The 20943-nt window shown below is 39.7% G+C and overlaps 1 protein-coding gene across 4 annotated transcripts in view; it reads right to left on the minus strand.

The window, feature by feature from the left end:
* ZFC3H1 (zinc finger C3H1-type containing) overlaps positions 1–20684 on the minus strand; it is a 43557-nt gene extending 22873 nt beyond the window's left edge. The window contains exons 1-11 of one of the 4 annotated variants that reach the window (XM_054068120.1): positions 20011–20684; positions 15284–15697; positions 12095–12153; positions 11642–11837; positions 11228–11448; positions 9409–9532; positions 7696–7793; positions 6466–6669; positions 5742–5906; positions 762–899; positions 243–361 (exon numbers count right to left, since the gene is read on the minus strand). In XM_054068120.1, coding sequence (XP_053924095.1) covers positions 243–361; positions 762–899; positions 5742–5906; positions 6466–6669; positions 7696–7793; positions 9409–9532; positions 11228–11448; positions 11642–11837; positions 12095–12153; positions 15284–15697; positions 20011–20605 — 2333 coding nt within the window. In that variant the 5' untranslated portion in view covers positions 20606–20684. Of the gene's footprint in view, positions 1–242; positions 362–761; positions 900–5741; positions 5907–6465; positions 6670–7695; positions 7794–9408; positions 9533–11227; positions 11449–11641; positions 11841–12094; positions 12160–15283; positions 15698–20010 lie in introns of all 4 variants that reach the window. The other 3 variants (XM_054068114.1, XM_054068107.1, XM_054068099.1) reach the window with 3 other exon arrangements.
* Between the last annotated feature and the right edge of the window lie 259 nt (positions 20685–20943).

The raw sequence follows: 20943 nt of genomic DNA on the forward strand, positions 1-20943 counted from the left end.
TAACTGTGCCTCAGAAACAAGCTAGGCATGAGTCAGCAGGTAGTGAGCAGTTGTGCTGTGATCACCTTTTGTGTATTTCTGTCCTATTAAGCTGCTTTTATCTTGGCCCACAAGTTAAATCTTTTTTCCCCTCGATTCTCTCCCCATCCTACTTGCGGGCAGCAGGGAGAGAGAGCAAACAGCTGTGCAGTGTTTAGCTGCCTGCTGGGTTAAACCAAAACACAGTTAAAACTCAGTTGTACCTGGCAATCTCTTCCTTTAAAAGTCTGTACTCTATCTTCTTATCTTCTGGTAGAGCCTCTGGAGTTCTCATTGGATCATTTTCTTTTTCTGATTTTGGAGGAGCTTTGACTTTTGAGGCCTGTTAAAATGAGGTTCAAGTCAAAACTAGTCACACTAGACATAATACAGCTATCAACTCTTTTTAAGAGACAGTTCAGTACCTAAAGCTGGTCAAGGTTAATAAGATCACATAAGCCAATTTTTCGTGCTAGTAATTAATACGTATTGAATTTTAACTGAAAAAATGAAACCAAAATACACTACAAGTTCTAGCTTCAGGGTGCCATCTTAACCAAAAGATCATTTAATTAGCCTGTGCAATCCAAACTACAATGTCATGGTCCAGAGAGGAGTAACATACTCAGGTCTTGTCCATTTCTGATGTAATCCAGTACTTCTCAGCCAAATTCTAAAGTTGAAATTCCATTACAAAACAAAATCATTACAAAATAAAACTACTAAATGCTGATAATGTTTACCTCAACATTTCTCCTTGCTTCTTTTATCATAGATTCTAGTCCTCCAAACACACTGTTAGTTGAGTTTGACGGTTCTCCATCAGACTCGCTATCATCTGAATCATTTAACGTAACCACAACAGACTTGTGTTTTGGAAGCTGTGGGGAGAATGAAAAAAGTTTTATAGAAACAAAAAGTTGAGACAGATACAATTAAGCATATATTTAGGAGAAGAGTAAAAGGGAATTAACTCCTTTTGTTAGCATGGCATACCAATTCCACAGAGTAAGACAGAGTCCTTAGCATTTGTGCATCTGCATTACAAGATAGAAATACCATACCCATTCTTGAAACTGTAACATGAAAGGTAGTCAACCTGTTCCCAAGTCTCTGCAACATATTTATGTCTCCTTAATCGTAAAATACAAATTTCAAACCTCCGCTCCTATACTTCATGAATTATTTCAACTATAATGAAAATTATCATCTACCATTTGCAAACATTTTTTTTTTAAGTAACTGAGAGGTAACAACCAACCAAGTTTGCATTTAGCCATGCTGTGGCAGACATACCAGAGCTCCCTCATCTTTCTGTCACACATTTGTGATGCCTCTTGTCTCACAGCTATACTTAGCTGACCTTACAGCGAGCTACTCAAGCAGTTACACTGGCAGAACACCAACAGTACATAAAGAACATATGAAACAAGATTAATCACTTTTTCCCCAATATGACTAACAAACAGCTCACTGGAGATCAAATGACTGCCAATCCCTGCACAAAGAAAGATGCAGAAACGAGCAAACAATTTAGACTGACCTCAAATGGTCTGGAGTTACAGTCTGAAAAGAAGCAACCTAGTTCACATTTCCAAGACTGCTCTTCCCATTTCCCAGTGTAGGTCTGGACAATCACAGTTCTACGTTTAACCTTTACCTCAGGACAGGACCTCTTCAAAACTCTAAGCATCTTCCAAAGCACACAACCCCCCCTATTTTTTAAAGTTAAAAATACCCCATTTCCACAATCTTTTTTTTTTTTTATATTCTCTTTCTGGACAGTTCTTAGAATAGGATATCTACTACTTTTGAATGTACTACATCTATATAATTTTTGCACCACCATGTCACAGGTAGTTGAAATTCCAGTTTATATTGGTGCAAGAAAACAGAACAAAGCACCAGTCCTCTTCTCACAAGTATTCTCTGGCTGTAGACCCATGGAAGCCTAAATTAATCAGGTGAGGAACCCCACCCTTATCTTCTGATGCCCAAGACACCCCTTCCTTATCACTGGCTCTTAGTAGTAAAAGAACGAAGCTGTCAAGCCATTTATGGCATAGTTGTGTAGGGCAAAGTGTCACTGCCTTCCTCATTTTTTGTCTTGTGGAAAAGCTGATAGCAGGAAAAGTCAAAGTAAACTTTCCTCCAGGGTGTTTTATCCCAGATGTTAGTTTTTTTATGTGGTTCAGCTAAATGTTTAAGAATCAGTAAAGTAACACCAGGAAACTACCATCACACTGCCTTCAGTAACATTAGCTTCTACTACAGAGGAACCACAGCCTCTGCTGTAACATAGGGTCTCTCCACCATGTTTCAAGACATATTTTCATTCCGTGGTGAACAAATCCCCAAGTGTTCATGAGAACTTTGAAAAAGGGTTACAAGATGTCATTGAAAAATCCAAACGGTATCTGCAGGCTATTTCAGCTTCACAAAAGAAATCCCAAGACTTGCAAATTTAAAACCTCTAATTATAGTATAGCATACTCAAACATTCAAAAACTACCAAGCCCCCAGAACTATGACATGAAATTTTACACATCTGAAGAATTTACACTTTCTATACCTTTGTGACTTTCATATTTCTGGATATATCCGACAACGCTCACAGAAAAAACATTAGATTTTAAGTTCAAAATCAAATTCTTATGAGTCCACTTTTTGTAGTCACTCGTAAGAAACACTAAATACTACAAAAGTATAAGAGAAGTCCTAAGTCTTTATTCCACTTATTCAATATAAATTGTTTCTAAAAGCTTAAACTAACAGGAGTAAGTGGTATTGCTTTCCCATTCATGTGTTTTCAGAGGACAGAAATACCTTGTCAGTAGTATCCTGTGAAAACTATTTGAAGGTAAGTTCTTTAAAACACATCTATTTTACATATAAATACTCTATACCCAAAGATATTTTTAAAAAAATTTTAAACACAAGCAAAATGCTTTGTTTCTATAATCATTTTTGTAAAAAAGACCCTAGACAAGCTAGCTGATTCAAATACACAGTACTAATCTGTCAGCTTTACCTAAGCCAATTAACATAAGCAACAGGCACTAAATTTCAGCTGCAAGTTTTTAACTATTACATAATGCCCTTCAACAGCACAGCTGATGAGACACTTATTATGTTACTAAACCAAGCCAACAGCTCCCTCCTAGTAACATACATTCTCCCTCATTTATACAACAGCAGTTACTCAGTCTCACCCATGATCCATTTAGGGCAATAAAATATGTGCTGATTTAAGTGAGTTGTTTTTTTTTTTTAAAACAGGTTTAGTATGTGAACATGAATAAGAACACTTAAAAGTTTAAGTAAGTGTGAAATGATTATAAAGGATATAAGCATGCCTAAACTGAACAACTACTCTCGTTATAGCTCCAATTTAAAGTAGGTTGCGAAGATTGGTACAGACAGAAAAATAGATACACTTTAAGCTTAATAGTACAACTTTCCTACAGAAAGGAAAGTAAGGCCTTAGAATGACCAAAAAAGGGAACATTCAGGCCCCTTCTGTCTTAAGTGTTTTTCTTCATTATGGAATCAAGTGACTAAGTGATCGTACAATCTTTATTTATGAGCAAGAAAGCTGTTGGCCAGATACGGCTAGACTTGATAGTGATACAGCAGTCTCAAAGATAATATTATCCTCCAAATTTAGTTACAAAAAATAGTTTATTAGAGACTCCATCCACTGACAGAGAGGCAAAGGTATGGACTCAATCATACTATTCATTAGAGAATCTGCATGGGAAACAGCTACCACAAGCCAAGCTTGGTAAGACATGCTAAAATAATTGCAAACTATCCACTCTGTATGGTTCACTGCCATAAACAGAATAGTAGACTTCACAGTCTTCCAGTGTGGCATAACACAGGAAAGTATTTTTTTTATAACATTTCCAACAATCCGAGAACGCAGACATCACAAATCAAATGCTAGCTGCGCTAACCTCCCACAATCACTAAAATAAAGGTCGTTATAGTTACATTGGCTCAAGCAATATCCTAAGTCTGCTGCTGCCTGAAGAGAACACTCTCTCCTCTGTCTTCCACGCACACTTGCAGACATGCCATCTGCCACCGCTTCTGTGCTAGCTCTGATGCTTACACACTGTTCACTGAAAAAAAATTCAACTTAATCTAGAAGGTGCTTCACCCTCCCAGTTAGAGTCTTCTAACCAGTTTAGCATCTTAAGAAAATTAAGAAAGAGGACTGATGCTCCAGACCCCAATTTAATGTTGTGCCCATCTACAAGGGTTGCAGGGACGATCCAGGGAACTACAGGCCTGTCAATCTGCCCTCAGTGTCAGGGAGTCATGGTAGAGGTGATCTTGAGTGCTATCATGAAACACATGTAAGAGAACCGGGTGATCAAGCCCAGTGCTGGTGACACAGGTTCATGAAAGGCAAGTCTTGCCAAACTAACCTGATCACCTTCTATGACAAAGTGACTCGACTACTGGTTGTGGGAAAGGATGTGGATGTAGTCTTCTTGGACTTCAGTAAAGCCTTTGACACAGTTTCTCACAGCATTCTGCTTCAGAAACTGTCAGCCTCTGGCCTGGACAGGCGCACACTCTCCTGGGTTGAAAACTGGTTGGATGGCCAGGCCCAGAGAATGGTGGTAAATGGAGTTAAATATAGCTGGAGGCCAGTTACAAGTGGGGTTCCTCAGGGCTCAGTACTGGATCCAGCTCTGTTCAAAGTCTTTATCAACCTGGATGAAGGCATTGAGTGCACCCTTAGCAGGTTTGCAGATGACACTAAGCTGGGTGGAAGCATGGATCTGATGGAGGGTAGGGAGGCATCTTGGCTTGTATCAGAAACAGCGTGACCATCAGGTCCAGGGATGTTATTCTCCCTCTATACTCAGCACTGGTGAGACCGCACCTTGAGTACTGTGTTCAGTTCTGGGCCCCTCACCACAAGAAGGATGTTGAGGCTCTGGTGCGTGTCCAGAGAAGAGCAACGAAGCTGGTGAGGGGGCTGGAGAACAAGTCTTATGAGGAGCGGCTGAGAGCTGGGGTTCTTTAGCCTGGAGAAGAGGAGGCTGAGGGGAGACCCTATTGCTCTCTACAACTACCTGAAAGGAGGTTGTGGAGAGGGGGAAGATGTCCCTTTCTCCCAAGTGTCAGGGGACTGGACAAGGGGGAATGGCCTCAAGCTCCGCCAGGGGAGGTTCAAGCTGGATGTCAGGAAAAAAATTTTCACAGAAAGGGGCACTGGAACAAGCCTCCCAGGGAGGTGGTTGAGTCACCTTCCCTGGAGTTGTTTAAGGGATGGGTGGATGAGGTGCTGAGGGGTATGGTTTAGGGAGTGTTAGGAATGGTTGGACTTGACCCAGTGGGTCCCTTCCAACCTAGTGATTCTATGATTCTGTGAAACAGTAATTAGATTGGTCAGCTACCATGGAACAGCAACACTTTAGTCTGTGCTAATCTGGAAAAGAAGTTAATTGAACTATATTTACAGCCTCTTAGTTCAGTTGAGTGCCGGCATGTTTTGATGGTCTTAACGTTTAAATTCTTCGGTGTCAAATTCTTTCTAGAAGAGCAAATGGATTATCCAAGTTAGTAGTAATTCAAATGCTTAATTGAAGCTCCACCATTCCGGACTGTATCACTAGAAAACCTTAAGTCTATCTGCTGTTCACTTGAACCGAGGACAACTTCAACTCGAACCTTATTAATAGAAAGCACCAGTATTTCCTTACTGTAATCACTGCTCGTGGAAGCCTCGGTGCTCTAACAAACTTAGTGTTTTGGACCCGTGGCTGGGACACAGTATTAATACTGACAGCAGACAGATTGCTTCTTGGCACAGACTGCACGTTATCTGGAACGGGAGGGGAAGGTGGACCACTGTTACTTGAGGTTTCCTAACAAAACAAAAGAAATAAAGTCACAAAAATACAACTACATACAGCTATTTTAAAAGACATAAGCACAAATAAGATTGTTGCAATATGCATCTTTGAATTTAGAACCATAATTTAGGCAGATTATCCAAATGTATAAGACAAATCTTGTAATTCTGCAGTAATATTAGAAAGGCACACAAGAATACATCATTTCATACACAAACCAACCACAAAAGATCTTTGACCTTATCATGAAGTCAAAAACAATCTGAATTTTCAAGCCATAAGCTTTGTTTCTTACTCCAAAATAAACCAAAAAAACCCAAAAAACAGTTAACCTCAAACTCCTTTTGCTAGAAGTACGAAACAGTGTCTTGGTTTCTAACTGACAACTAACGAACACAACTCTTTTCAAAAAAGAAATCCACATTCCCTTGAGCGGAATTCAGAGAATTTTTTTTTAAGTCATCAGAAAAAGCAGCATAAAAGGAGACTGTAATTCTCAATCAGTAGGTCAAATTTAAGTTTTAGTCTAGATTGCCATCTAGAGGTTTACATTCAAAAACCAATGGAGTACCTCAGATCTGAAAGCTCGTTTGTTGGCTAAAGACTTGAGTAATTCTTCTCTTAAGAGCATCTCCTCCTCTTCTTCCTCATCTGCAAATGGAGGTTTTGGTGGCTGTTCAGGCTCTTCAGGGGGAAGAGGTGGAAGAGGTGGAGTTGGCTCAAGAGAAACACAAGACATAGCCTCCACATAAAGTTGGTTCAAAGATGGTACAGGCTGAGATAAAACAGAAAACAAGGGTTTGAAACTTGATAATCACTACTACTACTTTATGATTAATAAGCAGAAGTCGACTCCTAAATTATTTCATGGTCTAAAACTAATTCAAACTGCACTGGGTTAGATCACTGTCAAAGTCTGCCGCTAAACAGTTAATAAAATAATTACTAAGAGAAGATAATGGAAACAACAAGGTTACATTTGGATAATAAATTAGTGCAGGCATATAAACTAAATATAATTGAGAACTCAGAACCAGAGATAGTCTAGCCACAGTAATACAGCTGACCAGACAGGTTCACACTACTTGAAAAACAGCCCCTAAAACAGTTTTATGAATTTGTAATTTTGTTAGCTAAGACAGTTTCCCTTATTCAAAAATTCAGAAGCTGTCATGGCAGGGAATGGCAACTTTCTGCTGCTTTACTAAGAAGGGCAAGAATCCTTCAGTGAAGCAAGTGGTGAAGAAAAAAAACCACACAAGTCAATTGCCATGTAGACTCCTCTGTGAGAAGACAGACAGAATTTAGTCCGAATGCACAAAGTTTGAAAGAAGGATTGGGATGAGCTACATTTCTGTTTGTGTCCCATCCCACCACCCCGCCACCCCAGGGTAGCAAGTCAGAGATAAGCATATCCACATACACGGTCTAGAGAGAAGAGATAAAGTTGCCTCACACTCACACTAACAACTCCAATTCATTATTTTCCCTTATCTACTTGGGTAATTTTTTTCTGTTTATGAAACAGCATAGCTTTAACAATGAAGAGAAAATTTCAGTTCAATAGGGAGAACTTCCATTAAACAGGAACTGGATAAGCCAAAAAATAGCTAAAATACATTTTTTAAAAAAGCAACCACAATTCTATTAGATAGTTCAAGATGCTTCAAGGGAATCACAAAGTAGATAACACTATCAAAAACAGAATCTAAATTTAATCCTACCTTTACCTTTAGAAATAAGATACAAAATAAGAATTATCAAAAATTTTCAAAAATACACTCCAATTAAGGTTACTTACTGGAATTGGAGGTGGCAGTGGCAAGGAAATTGGTGGTAGTGGAGGTGGAAAATATCCTATTGGACATTCAAAGAAAGGAGGCTGCACTGGAGAAGAAGCTGTAATTACAAGAACTGAGTATAAGAAACATGGCAGCTAAGTACTAAACACCAGCTCATGCTTGGATTTCAACTGATTTAATGCTGCAGAAGGAAGGGATGTTTTTACTTTGCATCAACGTGAAACTTAACATCAAACGCAGCACACTACATTTATTTCTCAAATATATGTATATTATTCATCCTTTTTCTATTTTACATAGTAAATGTAAGTACAGCCAAACAGTAACACTAGGGTAGTGGCTCAAAATGATTCAGCCCTTGTATTTGATTTAATTTGCATGAATCTACCTTCTTAAAGTAGGTATTTCAAACAGTCTCCTAACTACTGGCTACCAAAAATACAAGTTAGGACAGAAGCATATCAAATGCACAGCTACTACTGAATTCTGAAACATAAAACTAGAGCTCGAGATGCTTCATCAAGCTGCATTCATGCAGCTTACATGTCCAAAACAACAGGTGCAGTATTTCAGCAAACTAATGTATAATGAAGCCTGACAAGAAAGGAGAAAAAAGGAAAAGAAAACTAAAAAAAAAAGATGGTAAACAAAAATGGCCAGTAAAGTGGTATGCTTAATAGAGTTCTCTCAACACTCCACACGCTGAGATGGAACAATGAAACCTGAATACCTTAAAACGCACCTCAAACTCAAGAGTCATCAAATTATTTAGGCTGGAAGAGACCTCTGGAAAGCATACGCCCCAGCACAGGTGCTCAAAGCAGGGCCGCCCCCAAAGTCCAGTTACTAAGGACCTCATCCAGTCAAGTTCCAAGTACACTTGAGGATACAGATCCCACGTTTCCAGTTAACCCATTCTAGAGTTTCTCCATCCTCTGTGCAAGTTCTCCCTTATATCTAATCAGAATGTATTTTTCTACAGTGTAAGTGCTGTCCCCTACCCTTCTGTTGCACACTTCACAGGAGAGTTTGGCTCAGTCTTCTCTGTAACTACCCACTAGGGTAGCTGAAGACAGCAGCAAAAGCATCTCAACATCAACTCAGGTCCCCTAGCCTCCTGCCATAAATCAAATGCTCTAGTCCTTAACTAACTTCACGAAAAACAGGCCTGAAACAGTTTCCCTTAGTCAGTAAGTCCTCCGCTAGACTCTTTCTAGTACATCACTATCTTCTGCCATGAAACCAGAAAACTGATGCAGTCTCGCCAGTGTTTAGCAGCCACCTACTATAGTCACAGAGCTGCAACCCAGGCTGCAGTTTGCCTTTATCAGCCATAGCCATGCTGCTGACTCACATTTCACTTCAAGACCACTGGGATCCCCAGGCCCTTTTTTTTGTGCAAAGCTGATGTCTATCCCGTCAACACCTTGAAGTCACTAACTTTCCACACAGCTGCTTGGAAATGCAGAATAATAAACTCTACAGTACTGCAATGAGAACCACGTAAATCTGAAGATGTTCATAATACCACTACAGCAGAGATGTAGAGGAGAGTCAGCATTAATACAAGACAGAATTAGCTCACAAAAGTGTTGGTTCTACAATTGCCACATCTCAAAAGACAAGACTTTCCTTCTAAAATGATAGCTCATTTCCTACTTTTTGACTATGTTTACCAATCACCATATATGAAAACTGTAATATCATCTTACCTGGAGAGTTAGTTTCACTATCTGTATCCATAGCAACTTCATCATAATTATCATATTGATATATGCCTCCTGCACTATCTGTAGGCTGCTTATCCAGAGACCATCTCAAGTCTGTATCTGAAGACTAAACAAACAAAAAAAAAAAGTGTCCTTTATTTAGCTGGTCTTATGTTACTCTTCTAAAGTAAACCAATTAAAAGTAAACAAGCCCTGATAATTTTGTCTTTGACTTGCTTTATGAGTACCATTTACTTAGCTCGTACAAGAAGAGCAAAGGGAAGATCACTTTTTAATCAAGTGCACTGCAGACAGTGACTCAACATAACAGTTTTAAAACTGTATCTCTTTGGCAGGTGAGAATGGGGGAAATGTCATGATACATAGAAACAATTTTTAAGTACCTATTAGGTCATTCCTTTCATATATATATATGTGTGTGTGTGTGTGTGTGTAACAAATTACTACAGTTATATATTTCTTAAACACTGAAAGATAATTAAATGCTTTATTATTTCTGTTGCTCTGTAATGGCAATTATCAAGAACACTCCAACTACCCAGTAGAAACAACACAAAATTGCACAATGATCATCTTCACTATGACAAAAGTTGTGTATTTAGGTGAGTTATGTTCTGACTGCTCCAACACTGATGTCTCAGGTGAAGAATCCTGTTATTGTTCCAGAAGGAGCCACATGCCACACTGAAACACAGACTGTCAACTTATAAATCAGATGGTTCCATGAATGCCTGACACTATACGGATATCAATGTTCCCTTGAACACTGAAAATATGCAGAACAGGTACCTATGACTTCTTAAGACTCCTCAATTTGTATCTTTCACAGCCATTCAGTGGAAATTCTCGTTGCTTTTAGATTTTCCACTGTTTACAGTCAAATACTTTTAGCCTCAATTTTCCACTCATTTTTATAAATGAGACTCTTCTATAAGACAATCTCAAAAAGTGAGTCCCAGTTCCCTTAGCTGCCATTTCAATTCTCATCACAGCATCAGTAGCTCTGAGCACTTCAAACACCTCACCACAGCAGCTGTACTGCTTCCATGACAAAATAATTAACGTTGAAGAAACATTGTACTTGTTTTCTCCAATGTACCTATGGTTTTGAGACAGAAAATTAATGATTCAAGTGCCTTTTGCTTATCTCAAGATGAGAGAATGAAGACAGCCTACAAGTGTAGCATGACGACCATGGCAGTTTACTCTGTTCCTTCATTAATTTGACACAATTCTATCATCCTTTAATAAGGCTGAAGTGATTAATTATCTTCTGTGACTGGGCATATTTCGTACTTGGACAAATTAAAAAATAGTGCAAAGAAACCAAGCCTCAGACGACAGGTGGAAAAAAATCAGGCCACTGGAATTGTACATACAAAACTTGGAAAATGGGGAGACAATTGCAGCCCAAGGGAAGAAAGCCAAGAAAGTCCAGCTGATCAGTTTGTGTTAAATTACAGACTGTTCTTTGATCACAGCGTTCAAAACATCCTAAGAAGGAAAATGCTTTACCACTGACTTGCAAACATACAGCTCATACAAAACTGATGTTACAAAAATCAAAGGAAAAGCCTGGCTAGTGTAGGATTAAAACACAGTAAATACTGGAACACTTTGACCTTTCTTCCTTTCTTTAAGGGGGGGTGGGGTAGGAGGGACTTAGAACCAGGAGGGACATAAAGACAGAAATGACTCATGAGTCACAAATACAGCACCTTTTATGGTTGGACTTGACGATAATAAAGGTCTTTTCCAACCTAAATGATTCTGTGATTCTGTGAACAATAATGAATGTTACCCTGCTTCTTGATCTTCTCTTTCCACCAACTAGCTTCATAAATCGATTGTACTGCTCTTCTTGATTTGAGAGGTCTCTAATTTTTCTGATTTCTTCTTCTCTTTTTCTTCGCTCCTCCTCCTCCTCTTGTTTCCTCAGGTCTTCCTCCTTCTGACGCCTGTCTTGTTCCCTTTGCTGCTGCATCTTCTTTGATGGTGTCTGTTTCCTCAAAGCTTGCTTGGCTTTAAATAAAAAGATAGGTGATTAACTCCACATTACCTAAATGGTTCTCCCTAATCCTAGATTCTTTAAGAGATTTGAGTAGAAGGGTTTTAGAAGGATTAAAGGCTTACTGCCTCATGTCTCACATAAGATGTTTTTTATTTCAGATGTCATGTCACTGGTAGCCATTTCAGTAACATTAGAACTTATTACCTGTAGTACTAGGTTTTTTTGTCGAATGTGGTTTTGTACTGGCTTTGACCTTCTGTGTCACACTTTTCGTTTTTGTTAGTTTTTCCTTGCTTTCCTTCATCACCTGTTGTTCTTTTTGCTGCCATTTTTTACTAGCAGACTGAAGTGCAAGAAGCCGAAGTTCCAATTCAGACATTTCCTCCTCTTCATCCAGCAGCTTCTTCAGAAGAAAAGAAAGAATAAGAGAGAAAGTCAAGAAATATCATTTAGTAATAATTTTATTTGAAAGTCTTTTCAAGTGTGTTCAAAAATTTTTACCAGGAGAAAGTTTAAAAATCCTACTATACTGTTAAGTCTTATTCCTTAAGAATGGGCTGGTTTTATTATTGAAATATTCCTGGACTGCAATTTTGAAAAAGCCACCCAAGTATCATAACACAATTATGTCTCATATATGGAGGAATACTGTCTTACCTTTTCAGATGTAGCATCTGAACTGCTAAGCTTTCGCCCCGATGTTTGTTCTTTGTCTTCTGCACCTTCCAAAAGAAAAATACCATATTTTTCAGCAAGCTGTTTCTCATGGGACAGAGTCACGTTAAAACAACGTGCAGAATTTAATCCACAGAAACTTATTTCATCAGTATCACTGGTACACAGTGTAAAACAGTAGTTGTATGTATAAAAGCACTTCAATAAACTTTAATATAAACTTGGCATATCTTATGAAATCCCCATCATTGTGATGCCATAAGCCTAAGGCAAGTTCTGTCAGATTTTGATAATTCTATGTCTTAAGGTCAACACACTTCTACAACAAGAAGGGAAAAACAGATCTAGAGACAAAGGGAAAAGATGACTTCCTGCCATCTGTTTTATGCTACCACCTCATACCACCTGCTGTCCTGAGCATCTCAGATTCCATTGACAGCTATTTTGAATAATTGGTCAGTCTTTTGCAGATTTAAAAACAAAGGCCCAAAGCTGTACTAACAACATACTTGCTCCTTTTCTTGGCAAAGGAAAAAAAGAGTTACCCTGTCGAAACAAATAATAAACAGTAATGCTTTCCTGCTAAACATCAAGATGTTGACTTATTAATTTGTTAGACTGCCCTAAAGCCATATATCCATCTGATTATTACATAGTGTATATATACAAACATTAAGATATTCTATTTTATATAACACACATAATGCTGTACATTATATACTATTACATAATGTAATGATTATAGCTCAAAAATATTAATCAATTTAGTTGGAAATATAATCAACCAAACCCTTCAGAGTTAGTTGCTCAGCATTAGGCTATAAAAATGATCTAGTGATGAAGCCTCTTCAAATTGCAAAGCAGCATGACACAGCAGGACTTGCTTAGCATTAGTAGCTGAATTTGTGAAGCCTTAGGCCGCAAACTGTGCACTTTCACCCAGATACAATGAACTTATGATGAACTTCTACTCAGTTACACACAAGAAGGCCCCAGAGCCAGTTCAAGCCAAAAGATAAACGACCTCCAACCAGCTTCAAACCTTAAAAAAAAAGAGACGGCCCGCCTAGAAACAAAGCAAGAACTCAATAAAGAACAAGACCACCCCAGCCCCTAAACTGCCACTAGACCAACTGTCCCATGGACAGTATGTGAAGAGCACATGGATGGTGGGAACTTAGACTCTAAGGGTATAATCTCCCAGGGATTTCTTTGTTTGGGGTTCCCCTCCACAGGCACCCAGCCTGAGCTGTAATCTGACGCTGTATCACCAATAAATTAGCCTGAAGTAATTTCTTAGACTCTGCTTTGGGAAACCTAGGATGGAAGAAACAAGCTTCTTTAACACTAATAACTTAATATCATTAATAACAAGATTTAATTACGTTTATGGAATTTATATATAACCACACTACCTATGTTTATGTGCATTAAGAGAAGGAAATAAACGTTTAGAGAGAAGCACAGAGATCTTTCCCTATATTAGCCTTTCTTCAAACGGAGATTGTTCCCACAATTCAAATTAATGGAAAAATCAGTTCACACTCCATTCAGCTTATACCCTTTCTGGTATTTTATTAAAAGTCGCGTTCAGGAAGGTGTTGTTTAAAATACACCAAGACCTTATACCTAAACAGAAAAGCACACTGCAAATCCTGAAGGTCTTCCTGCTTGCATATGCATGCATTTTTTAAAAGCACACGTAAAAGAGAAAGAAAAATATTATCTAATACCCATAAGCACTCTAAAAGGAAAATCAAAGAAGTTATTACACTAAGCAAAGATCCTAACCATTCAGTCCACATGGATGGAAGAGTAGGATGAAGTCCAGATGGAAATAGGGAGACACAGATGGTACAGTAGTTTCCGCAATGCAGACAGACATATGCAGGGACACACTACACAAACTAAAATGCTTTCAAACCAGAAGGGCAACGAGGAAAAGAAAGCAGGCAATACAGTAAAGTGTCTGTCAGAGCAGTTGAACCACAATGAATTATTTCTAGAGACAAACTTCCCTGCATTTTAAGACAAGTTCAACTTCAGCTTTGGAAAAGCATGCAGTACATGAATTTAAAATAGATACAATAATAAAACCAAATTTTACGTATTTCCCAATATGTGCATAACCAAGTAATATACATTCACTTGACACACATGAATCTGCAATAACTGAAATTAAGTTTTTTTTCTGCTTTCGAACCCTGTACTACATTGTCACTCACACATATAAATGATCTGAAAGCAGACAGATTATGTCACACATTTGAGCAGTGTGCAACAATTAAGATGCCCTTAACGTACATGCTATAACATCTATTTCCACCATAATATGAACTGTAATTTCAACTTTACTACTTCTCAGTTTTTAAGTTGGGTTTGTTTTTTTTGAAACTGTTTTGCTTTTTACACAGCTCTTTTACTCCTGCCTTGCTATGTTGTCTTCCTACAAGCTAGTGGGTTTTCTTCTACAGTCAAGATATACTGGTTTTCCTCATGTCTCCCATTAAAAAATACGTTATCTCTTAAAGAAGACCAGAACTTGAGGGTTTTTGATTTTTTTATTATTAATAGTAAAAACAACACAAAAAAATACCTAAAATGAGGTGGGTTTACCAGTTTTCTCTTTAAGTTTCTTTACAGGCTGTATGTCTCCTATATTCTCATTCTCAAGTTGCGTATAAATCATTCTGACTTTCAGCATTCTAATCATACCTTTCTTCATACTCTAACTAATTACTCACCTGTGTTACTAATCCATCCACTTACTACTTTGTCTCTTCCCACTCAAACTGGTCATTTACACACATTAACAAATTAGGTAACAGAAGATGACAAGCGATATTCAAAAGCACACCCTCAATCACACCAAACACTTACTAGAAAAAGATGTTGCCTCAGAACAGGACATTTAAGATAACTGCTTTATACTGATGCAGACTTAAAATCAAGCTCATGGAGTTTCACTATGGCTCAGCTGGACAAAACTAACTGGTTCATGCATCTGAGCAGTTCTGCTCTTTGCCCTGCACTTCAGAACCAAGGAATTACATAAAACAGGAATTAGGTACACTAAATCTATGAAGTAAAATTTTACCTAACAGCTAATAAATGACAGGTAATCACAAACAAAAGAACTTCACAAGCTAAACCAACCTTACAAGTATTTACCTTGGCCAGATTCTGCAACTTCAGGTTTTTGTGACGGCTGTTTTGTTCCTTCTTTGACTTTCTTCAATCTGCTCCTCTCAGCTGGAGTAGGCAATTTTTGTCTGAGAGGTTTCAGTTGAAATGCCTGAAAGCCTATAACCGGAATTTTCTCCTCAGGAGATACTTCTTTTACAGCATCTGTTGTAATACTGTCATTTTCCACAGTTGCTTGGTCTCCATTGTCCACTTTATCACCACCTTGTTCATTTTCTTCCTTGTTGCTCAAAGCCAGTCTTTCATCTTTATTAATGCATTCAAGCTCTAATTGTATCTGCTTGTACTTCAAGAGCAAATCCTCAAAACTTTCTTCCACAGAGTTTTCATTTTTAGAAGAGTAGTTCTGCTTTCTAGATGGGGACCTTCCAAAAGTTTTGGCTGAATTACTAGTCAAGAAAAGTAAGACACATATACATATAACCTTAAAACAGTGGTGATATCACTGAAGACTGAATTATGGCAAACAGAAGTTAAAATCTTTCTTGCATTTTAATTTTACCTTAGGATTAGCTTGAAAAATATACCCTATAAATATAAGCAGCCTGCCAAAGATGTATCCATTACTATATATTCACAGCTTAAATAAACACTTTCTTAAACCAACAATTCAAAATACCCTACTTATGACAAGAATTTCATGAACTGCTGAGAAGTCTTGTTTCTGGGAAGATACTGTGAGCAAGAGACAACAGCTGTAATACTGAGAAGGTTCCTTATCGCAAAGGGTAAGTCAGACTTCCTGAGTTTTTAACTCAAGTATTGATTCTTCATCTGACATCCTGAAAAAGACAGGGCAAACTGATCCTCACTCGTTTTATCCTTTACTAAAATACTAAGATCTAGCCACAGCACAATCACGCACTGTAGGAACTGTAGCTCAAGTGAGGTAATACACAGGATAATCAACAACTGAATAGAATAAAAAAAAAAAAAGCGGCTAAAGACTTGCGATCAAAACATTCAAAAAATGCTACAAGAGCACTGGGAATTACTAATTACTCAGAAAAGGTTGTCTATGCATGCCCATGGGACAGATTTTCTTGGCAACATGTTGTCCGAGGCAGGCAATGGAAATATTCTTAGGCAACTGCATCCAGAATAAAAGCTCTCACTACCAGAGATTTACTTTCTCTTATGTTAACACTGCCCTGTAAAATAACTGTGCTTGGAGGGAAATCTTTTAGGATACCAAGTCAGCTTTGACTCATTCAACTTTCAGTATCAACCCCACTGTGATAACAGCTGACTCACACTCAGTTATGTGAAATGCTTATTCATCAACATCATCTCTTAAAACAATAAATGGAGTAAAATTAAAAGCTAAAATAGGTGTCCTCTGAATGCAGACATACTGAATCCAGAGGAAGATAATGTAATATGTGTCTTCTGCTCACATCATGCATGAACAACTTGGATGTTCAGCTCTGTCAACTTCTACCATAAGTATGAATAATCTTGGTAAGTATTCTATAAAAATAAGTTCTGCACTGTCAGGAAATGGTTTGCTATACAATGCTTTTTTAAGCCTTCAGCACAAGAAAAATGGAAACTAGTAAAGATTAACTACATAAAATCCAGAAGGCCATCGATCTATAAATATTCTGGAAATATGAGAAAACACTAAGAGCTGTTTGCCCGATAACACCAAATTATGTAATAAGCATATCTGTCCAATTGACTTCCAACATATTTCTACTTCTAAGAGGACAACTACATTTGTGATTTTTTGAGTTACAGGAAAGCCTGAAGCTAATTAAGTGATTTTAAATATTTTATAAAAATGGAAATTATTTTATATTGAAATACTTCAATAGCTTCTGGGGTCATCTAGAGTTTGGTAACTAGACAAAACTTTGAGACTTTTTTTGTGCTCAGCATAAAATTGCTAGAGCTTCCACAATGGTGCTAATAAGAAATTCTGGTTTTCGCAGATGAAGAATTTTTATACATGGTTCTACACACAAAATGCAAGACTACATTGACTGCTATGAAAGGCAGACAGGCACACGTATATTAAAGCAGTTGTTCTTCCACCAACTACAGAAACTTCATTCTACAACCAAAAAAGAAACCAACTGAAGAAACCAGGGAGTTAGAAGTGATGAAAAATGCACACTAGAAAGAGTTCAAAATTCAACACAAACAGCAAGCCACATTTTAGTCCATATTTCACACTCAAAATTTCAGTTCTCTACGCAAGAATTTTTGCAGAATGAGTAATCAACAGCTTCATGTTAAAGTTGCTAGGAATTAAAAGAGAAAAGCATGTTCAAAGCTAATACCCAAAGAAAAGTAACAAGCACTCCTGAACCGCTCCACCATGTCATTTACTCTATTTATACACATACATCTAGAAAGCATTTTGCAAAGTACTAATTCTAAGGATAAAGAAAAAAACCCTCTCTCTCTCTCAGCAGATATTTAAAACGTTTCACTTTGTTGGGGCAATTCCAAATACCACTCCTAGCCACAAGCCTCTTTATATCAACTGATGTGAAGGTCTCTTTTGAGGTCACATGTCCATGAACTATGCCCCTACTCCATTAATATTAGTAACATGCAGGTACCTTAATATTTATGAATACTGTAATTTGATACCCTTGCCATGTAAGGGATTTAATAAACACAGAAAAGAACTTAAATTTTGAGAGAAAAATCACAGGCCTTCCTTAACTGTATGATCCATAAACAACTGAATGTCACTTACTAAAGAACAATATTATTAGAACCTTCTCTATCATGTTTGAACAGAAGAGTGTATCTTATCAGATAAAAACCTTTATTTTCTTCTTTTAGACTGAAAATGAATCATCCCATTCTAAATGCTCCTTTAATTAAAAGGGAGGAAACTACATTAGTATTAACAAGCATTGCAAGGTCTGTTTAGCATGACCAGTGTGTTTACCCTGCAAATTACTCATTACACACAAAGTAAGCACTTTCTGGTACTAAGACCATCACCGTGAATTAAAAGACTTAAAATCTATTTTCAGCATTAGAAGCATCTTTGTGGGAAAAGAACAGAAGACTGGCAAGGATTACAGCAAACACACTCAAGTGACTTGCAGTTGGGGTGTAGAAAAACACATACATCATACAAATCACTTTTTAGTCTTCCATGCTTGATGAACAGAACTTCTGTGTTTCAACAACATAGGCCTGTGACAGACTTAGAGGGACTCCATCAAACATGCTTGAGTTTCCTGCCCTGTTGTGGGAAAGATCAAAGCACAGTGGCAAACTACGCCTGCACAAATCCCCAAAGTGTAGGTGAAAACAACAGGTTTGGTAACTCTCTAGCAAGGACCAAGCTCCACAGTGCCTGCATACGCACTTACGTGCCTCTGCCTAGGTGCTGCTTCAGAGATCACCCAGTTCACAACGTAATAAAAATAAATCTACTCTTTGCATTCCATCCATAGATTTGTGGTTGTTCCTGCATTCTGCCTGTGTTAGCTCACAGTTATCCTGTGCAGCCTTAGGAAAAATCACATCTTCACTTGCTGCCTCTTGAGATAAGATCCTTGAATAAAGAGCTTTAATGAAGACTTTCTTAATGCTGTAACTTAACAGATGAGGTTAAATAAAAACCTGTCTATTACTACCTTACATACTACATCCACATTTAAAAAATTAATAAAATGCATAAATAATATATAAAATAACACAAGGACTCAATAAGTAGCTTTCAAAGCCTTAAGTGCTGACACAAGTAAAAACCTTCCAGTTCCTGGAATCAACCAGCACAGTCAGGCAAACACACATCCTTTAACTACTGGTAGGGAGGACAATAAAACACTTCAAGATTCTAGGGAGTAAGTTTTAACCACTAGTTCTCCCACTGAGCATTTTTCATACTTATCTACATTTTCAGTTAGGCAACAATGCAGTTACATCAAGTTTCAGTGCCTGTCTGCCCCTACTTATGTTTTTTTCTACAGCAAATCTGGAAAACGACAGGAGCTTTATCTAACACTTTCACAGTTCTTACTCCTAAAAGGAGGAAATACCAGAACTCTTGTAAGTCACATAACTAACTCTAAGGGCAATCAGTAGAGAACATCCAAAGAGTAATGCTGGGTGTGGTTTCATAAAGAAACAGAGCTTTCCTATGTTACCCAAACTCCCTTATGAACCACATCTGATGCGCAAAGCCCCAGTTCAACTTAGGCTGAGCTTTAAAGTGAACTTTAGCCTGCAAAACCGAAAGAAACAGTGGATTCCCTCATTGCCCAATAAGGAAAATTAACAAGCTTAAGGTTTTAGCTTTACAACTGTGGCACTGTAATTACATACATTAAGACTGCCACACCAAAGACTGACCCTGCTTCACAATATTTGCACTTCGGGCTACAAAAGCGGCCACCTGGGATCCAATCGATCAAGGCTTTGTTTCAGGCTACACTTTTTCCCTAATTAGGGCCAATCGGCCAGGTTGCAAGCCAGGTCCAAGCAGTAATCCGGCTTCCCAGCAGCCTCTCCCCGAGAAGTAGCGCCTGCTGCCCCAGCCAACCCCTGGAAATGGAAGAATGGCCTCCCTCTCCGTTACCTCTACAGCAGTCCTACTGCCAGACAAGGGAAAAGCGTGCCTTCCCACGGCTTTTGGCCATGTTAGGAGACACCAACACACCCACGCCCACCCCAGCAGCACGGCTTCCCTGCCTCTGCTCCCTCTCACGTCTCAAGGATACATTTCCGAGGCGAGGGCTCTCTCCAGCCCTGCCCGCTACCGAATCCAGCACCACCTCCGCCTGCGGGCGGCCTCCCCGGGGGATTGCCTCCCCGATCGCTGCCGCCTCGGCTCCTATCCCAGCGCCCTCCGCCCCGGTAGGGTCGGCCTCGGAAGCGGAACCGGTCCAGAGCATTGTGGCTGCGCTCCCAGAAGGAGAGCCGGGGCCCCGTCTCGGCGTGCGGGCCCGGCGGCAGCCGCGGCGCCGGCCGGAACGAGTCCTTGGGCCGGTATCCGCCGCGGCCGTGCGGGGGACCCATCTCCGGCGGGGGCTGGTGCCGCGGGCGGGGGAAGGGCCGGCCCGAGGAGGACGAGGAAAGGGAGAAGCCCCCGCGGAGGCCGGGGGGCGGCCTGCGCCTCGAGTAGGGCCTGCTGCTCGCGGGGCCCCCGCCGCGCTCCGAGCCGCCGCCACCGTACGGCCCGAAGCCGCTATTGTCATCGTCGCTGATTTCGCCGTCTTCCAGCTCCCCTTCTTCCTTCGGGGAGAGTCCGCTAGGATCCAGCGCCGCCTCTGCAGGCGCGGTGGCCGCGGCCCCCGCCGCCTCCGCGGCCGCCATTGGAGCCCAGCCCGGCCGCTCCGTTCGCTGCGCAGGGCGGCTCTGCCACGCCTCGGCGCGCCCGCGTTCTCGCGAGAATTCGCACACTCCCCGCGTCTCCATATCCCGAGGTATTGGGGGTCGCACGCACGCAGAGCGCTCGGTATTCTGGGTATTGTAGTTCTCAGCTCATGGCCAGGGGGCAGGGAAAGCCGGGGGCTCAGCCTATAGCCTGGCGGGCGCCATGTTGGTAACGGAGGCGAGCGGGGAAGCAGCCATCTTGTTGGAGGGAAGCGAGGAGGTGGGGGTGAAGCGGTGGCGAGGGGGTGTAGGACAGCGGGCTGCTCGGCTCTCTGGCA

The sequence above is a fragment of the Cuculus canorus genome, chromosome 1, assembly GCF_017976375.1.
Source record: "Cuculus canorus isolate bCucCan1 chromosome 1, bCucCan1.pri, whole genome shotgun sequence".
Classification (NCBI taxonomy): domain Eukaryota; kingdom Metazoa; phylum Chordata; class Aves; order Cuculiformes; family Cuculidae; genus Cuculus; species Cuculus canorus.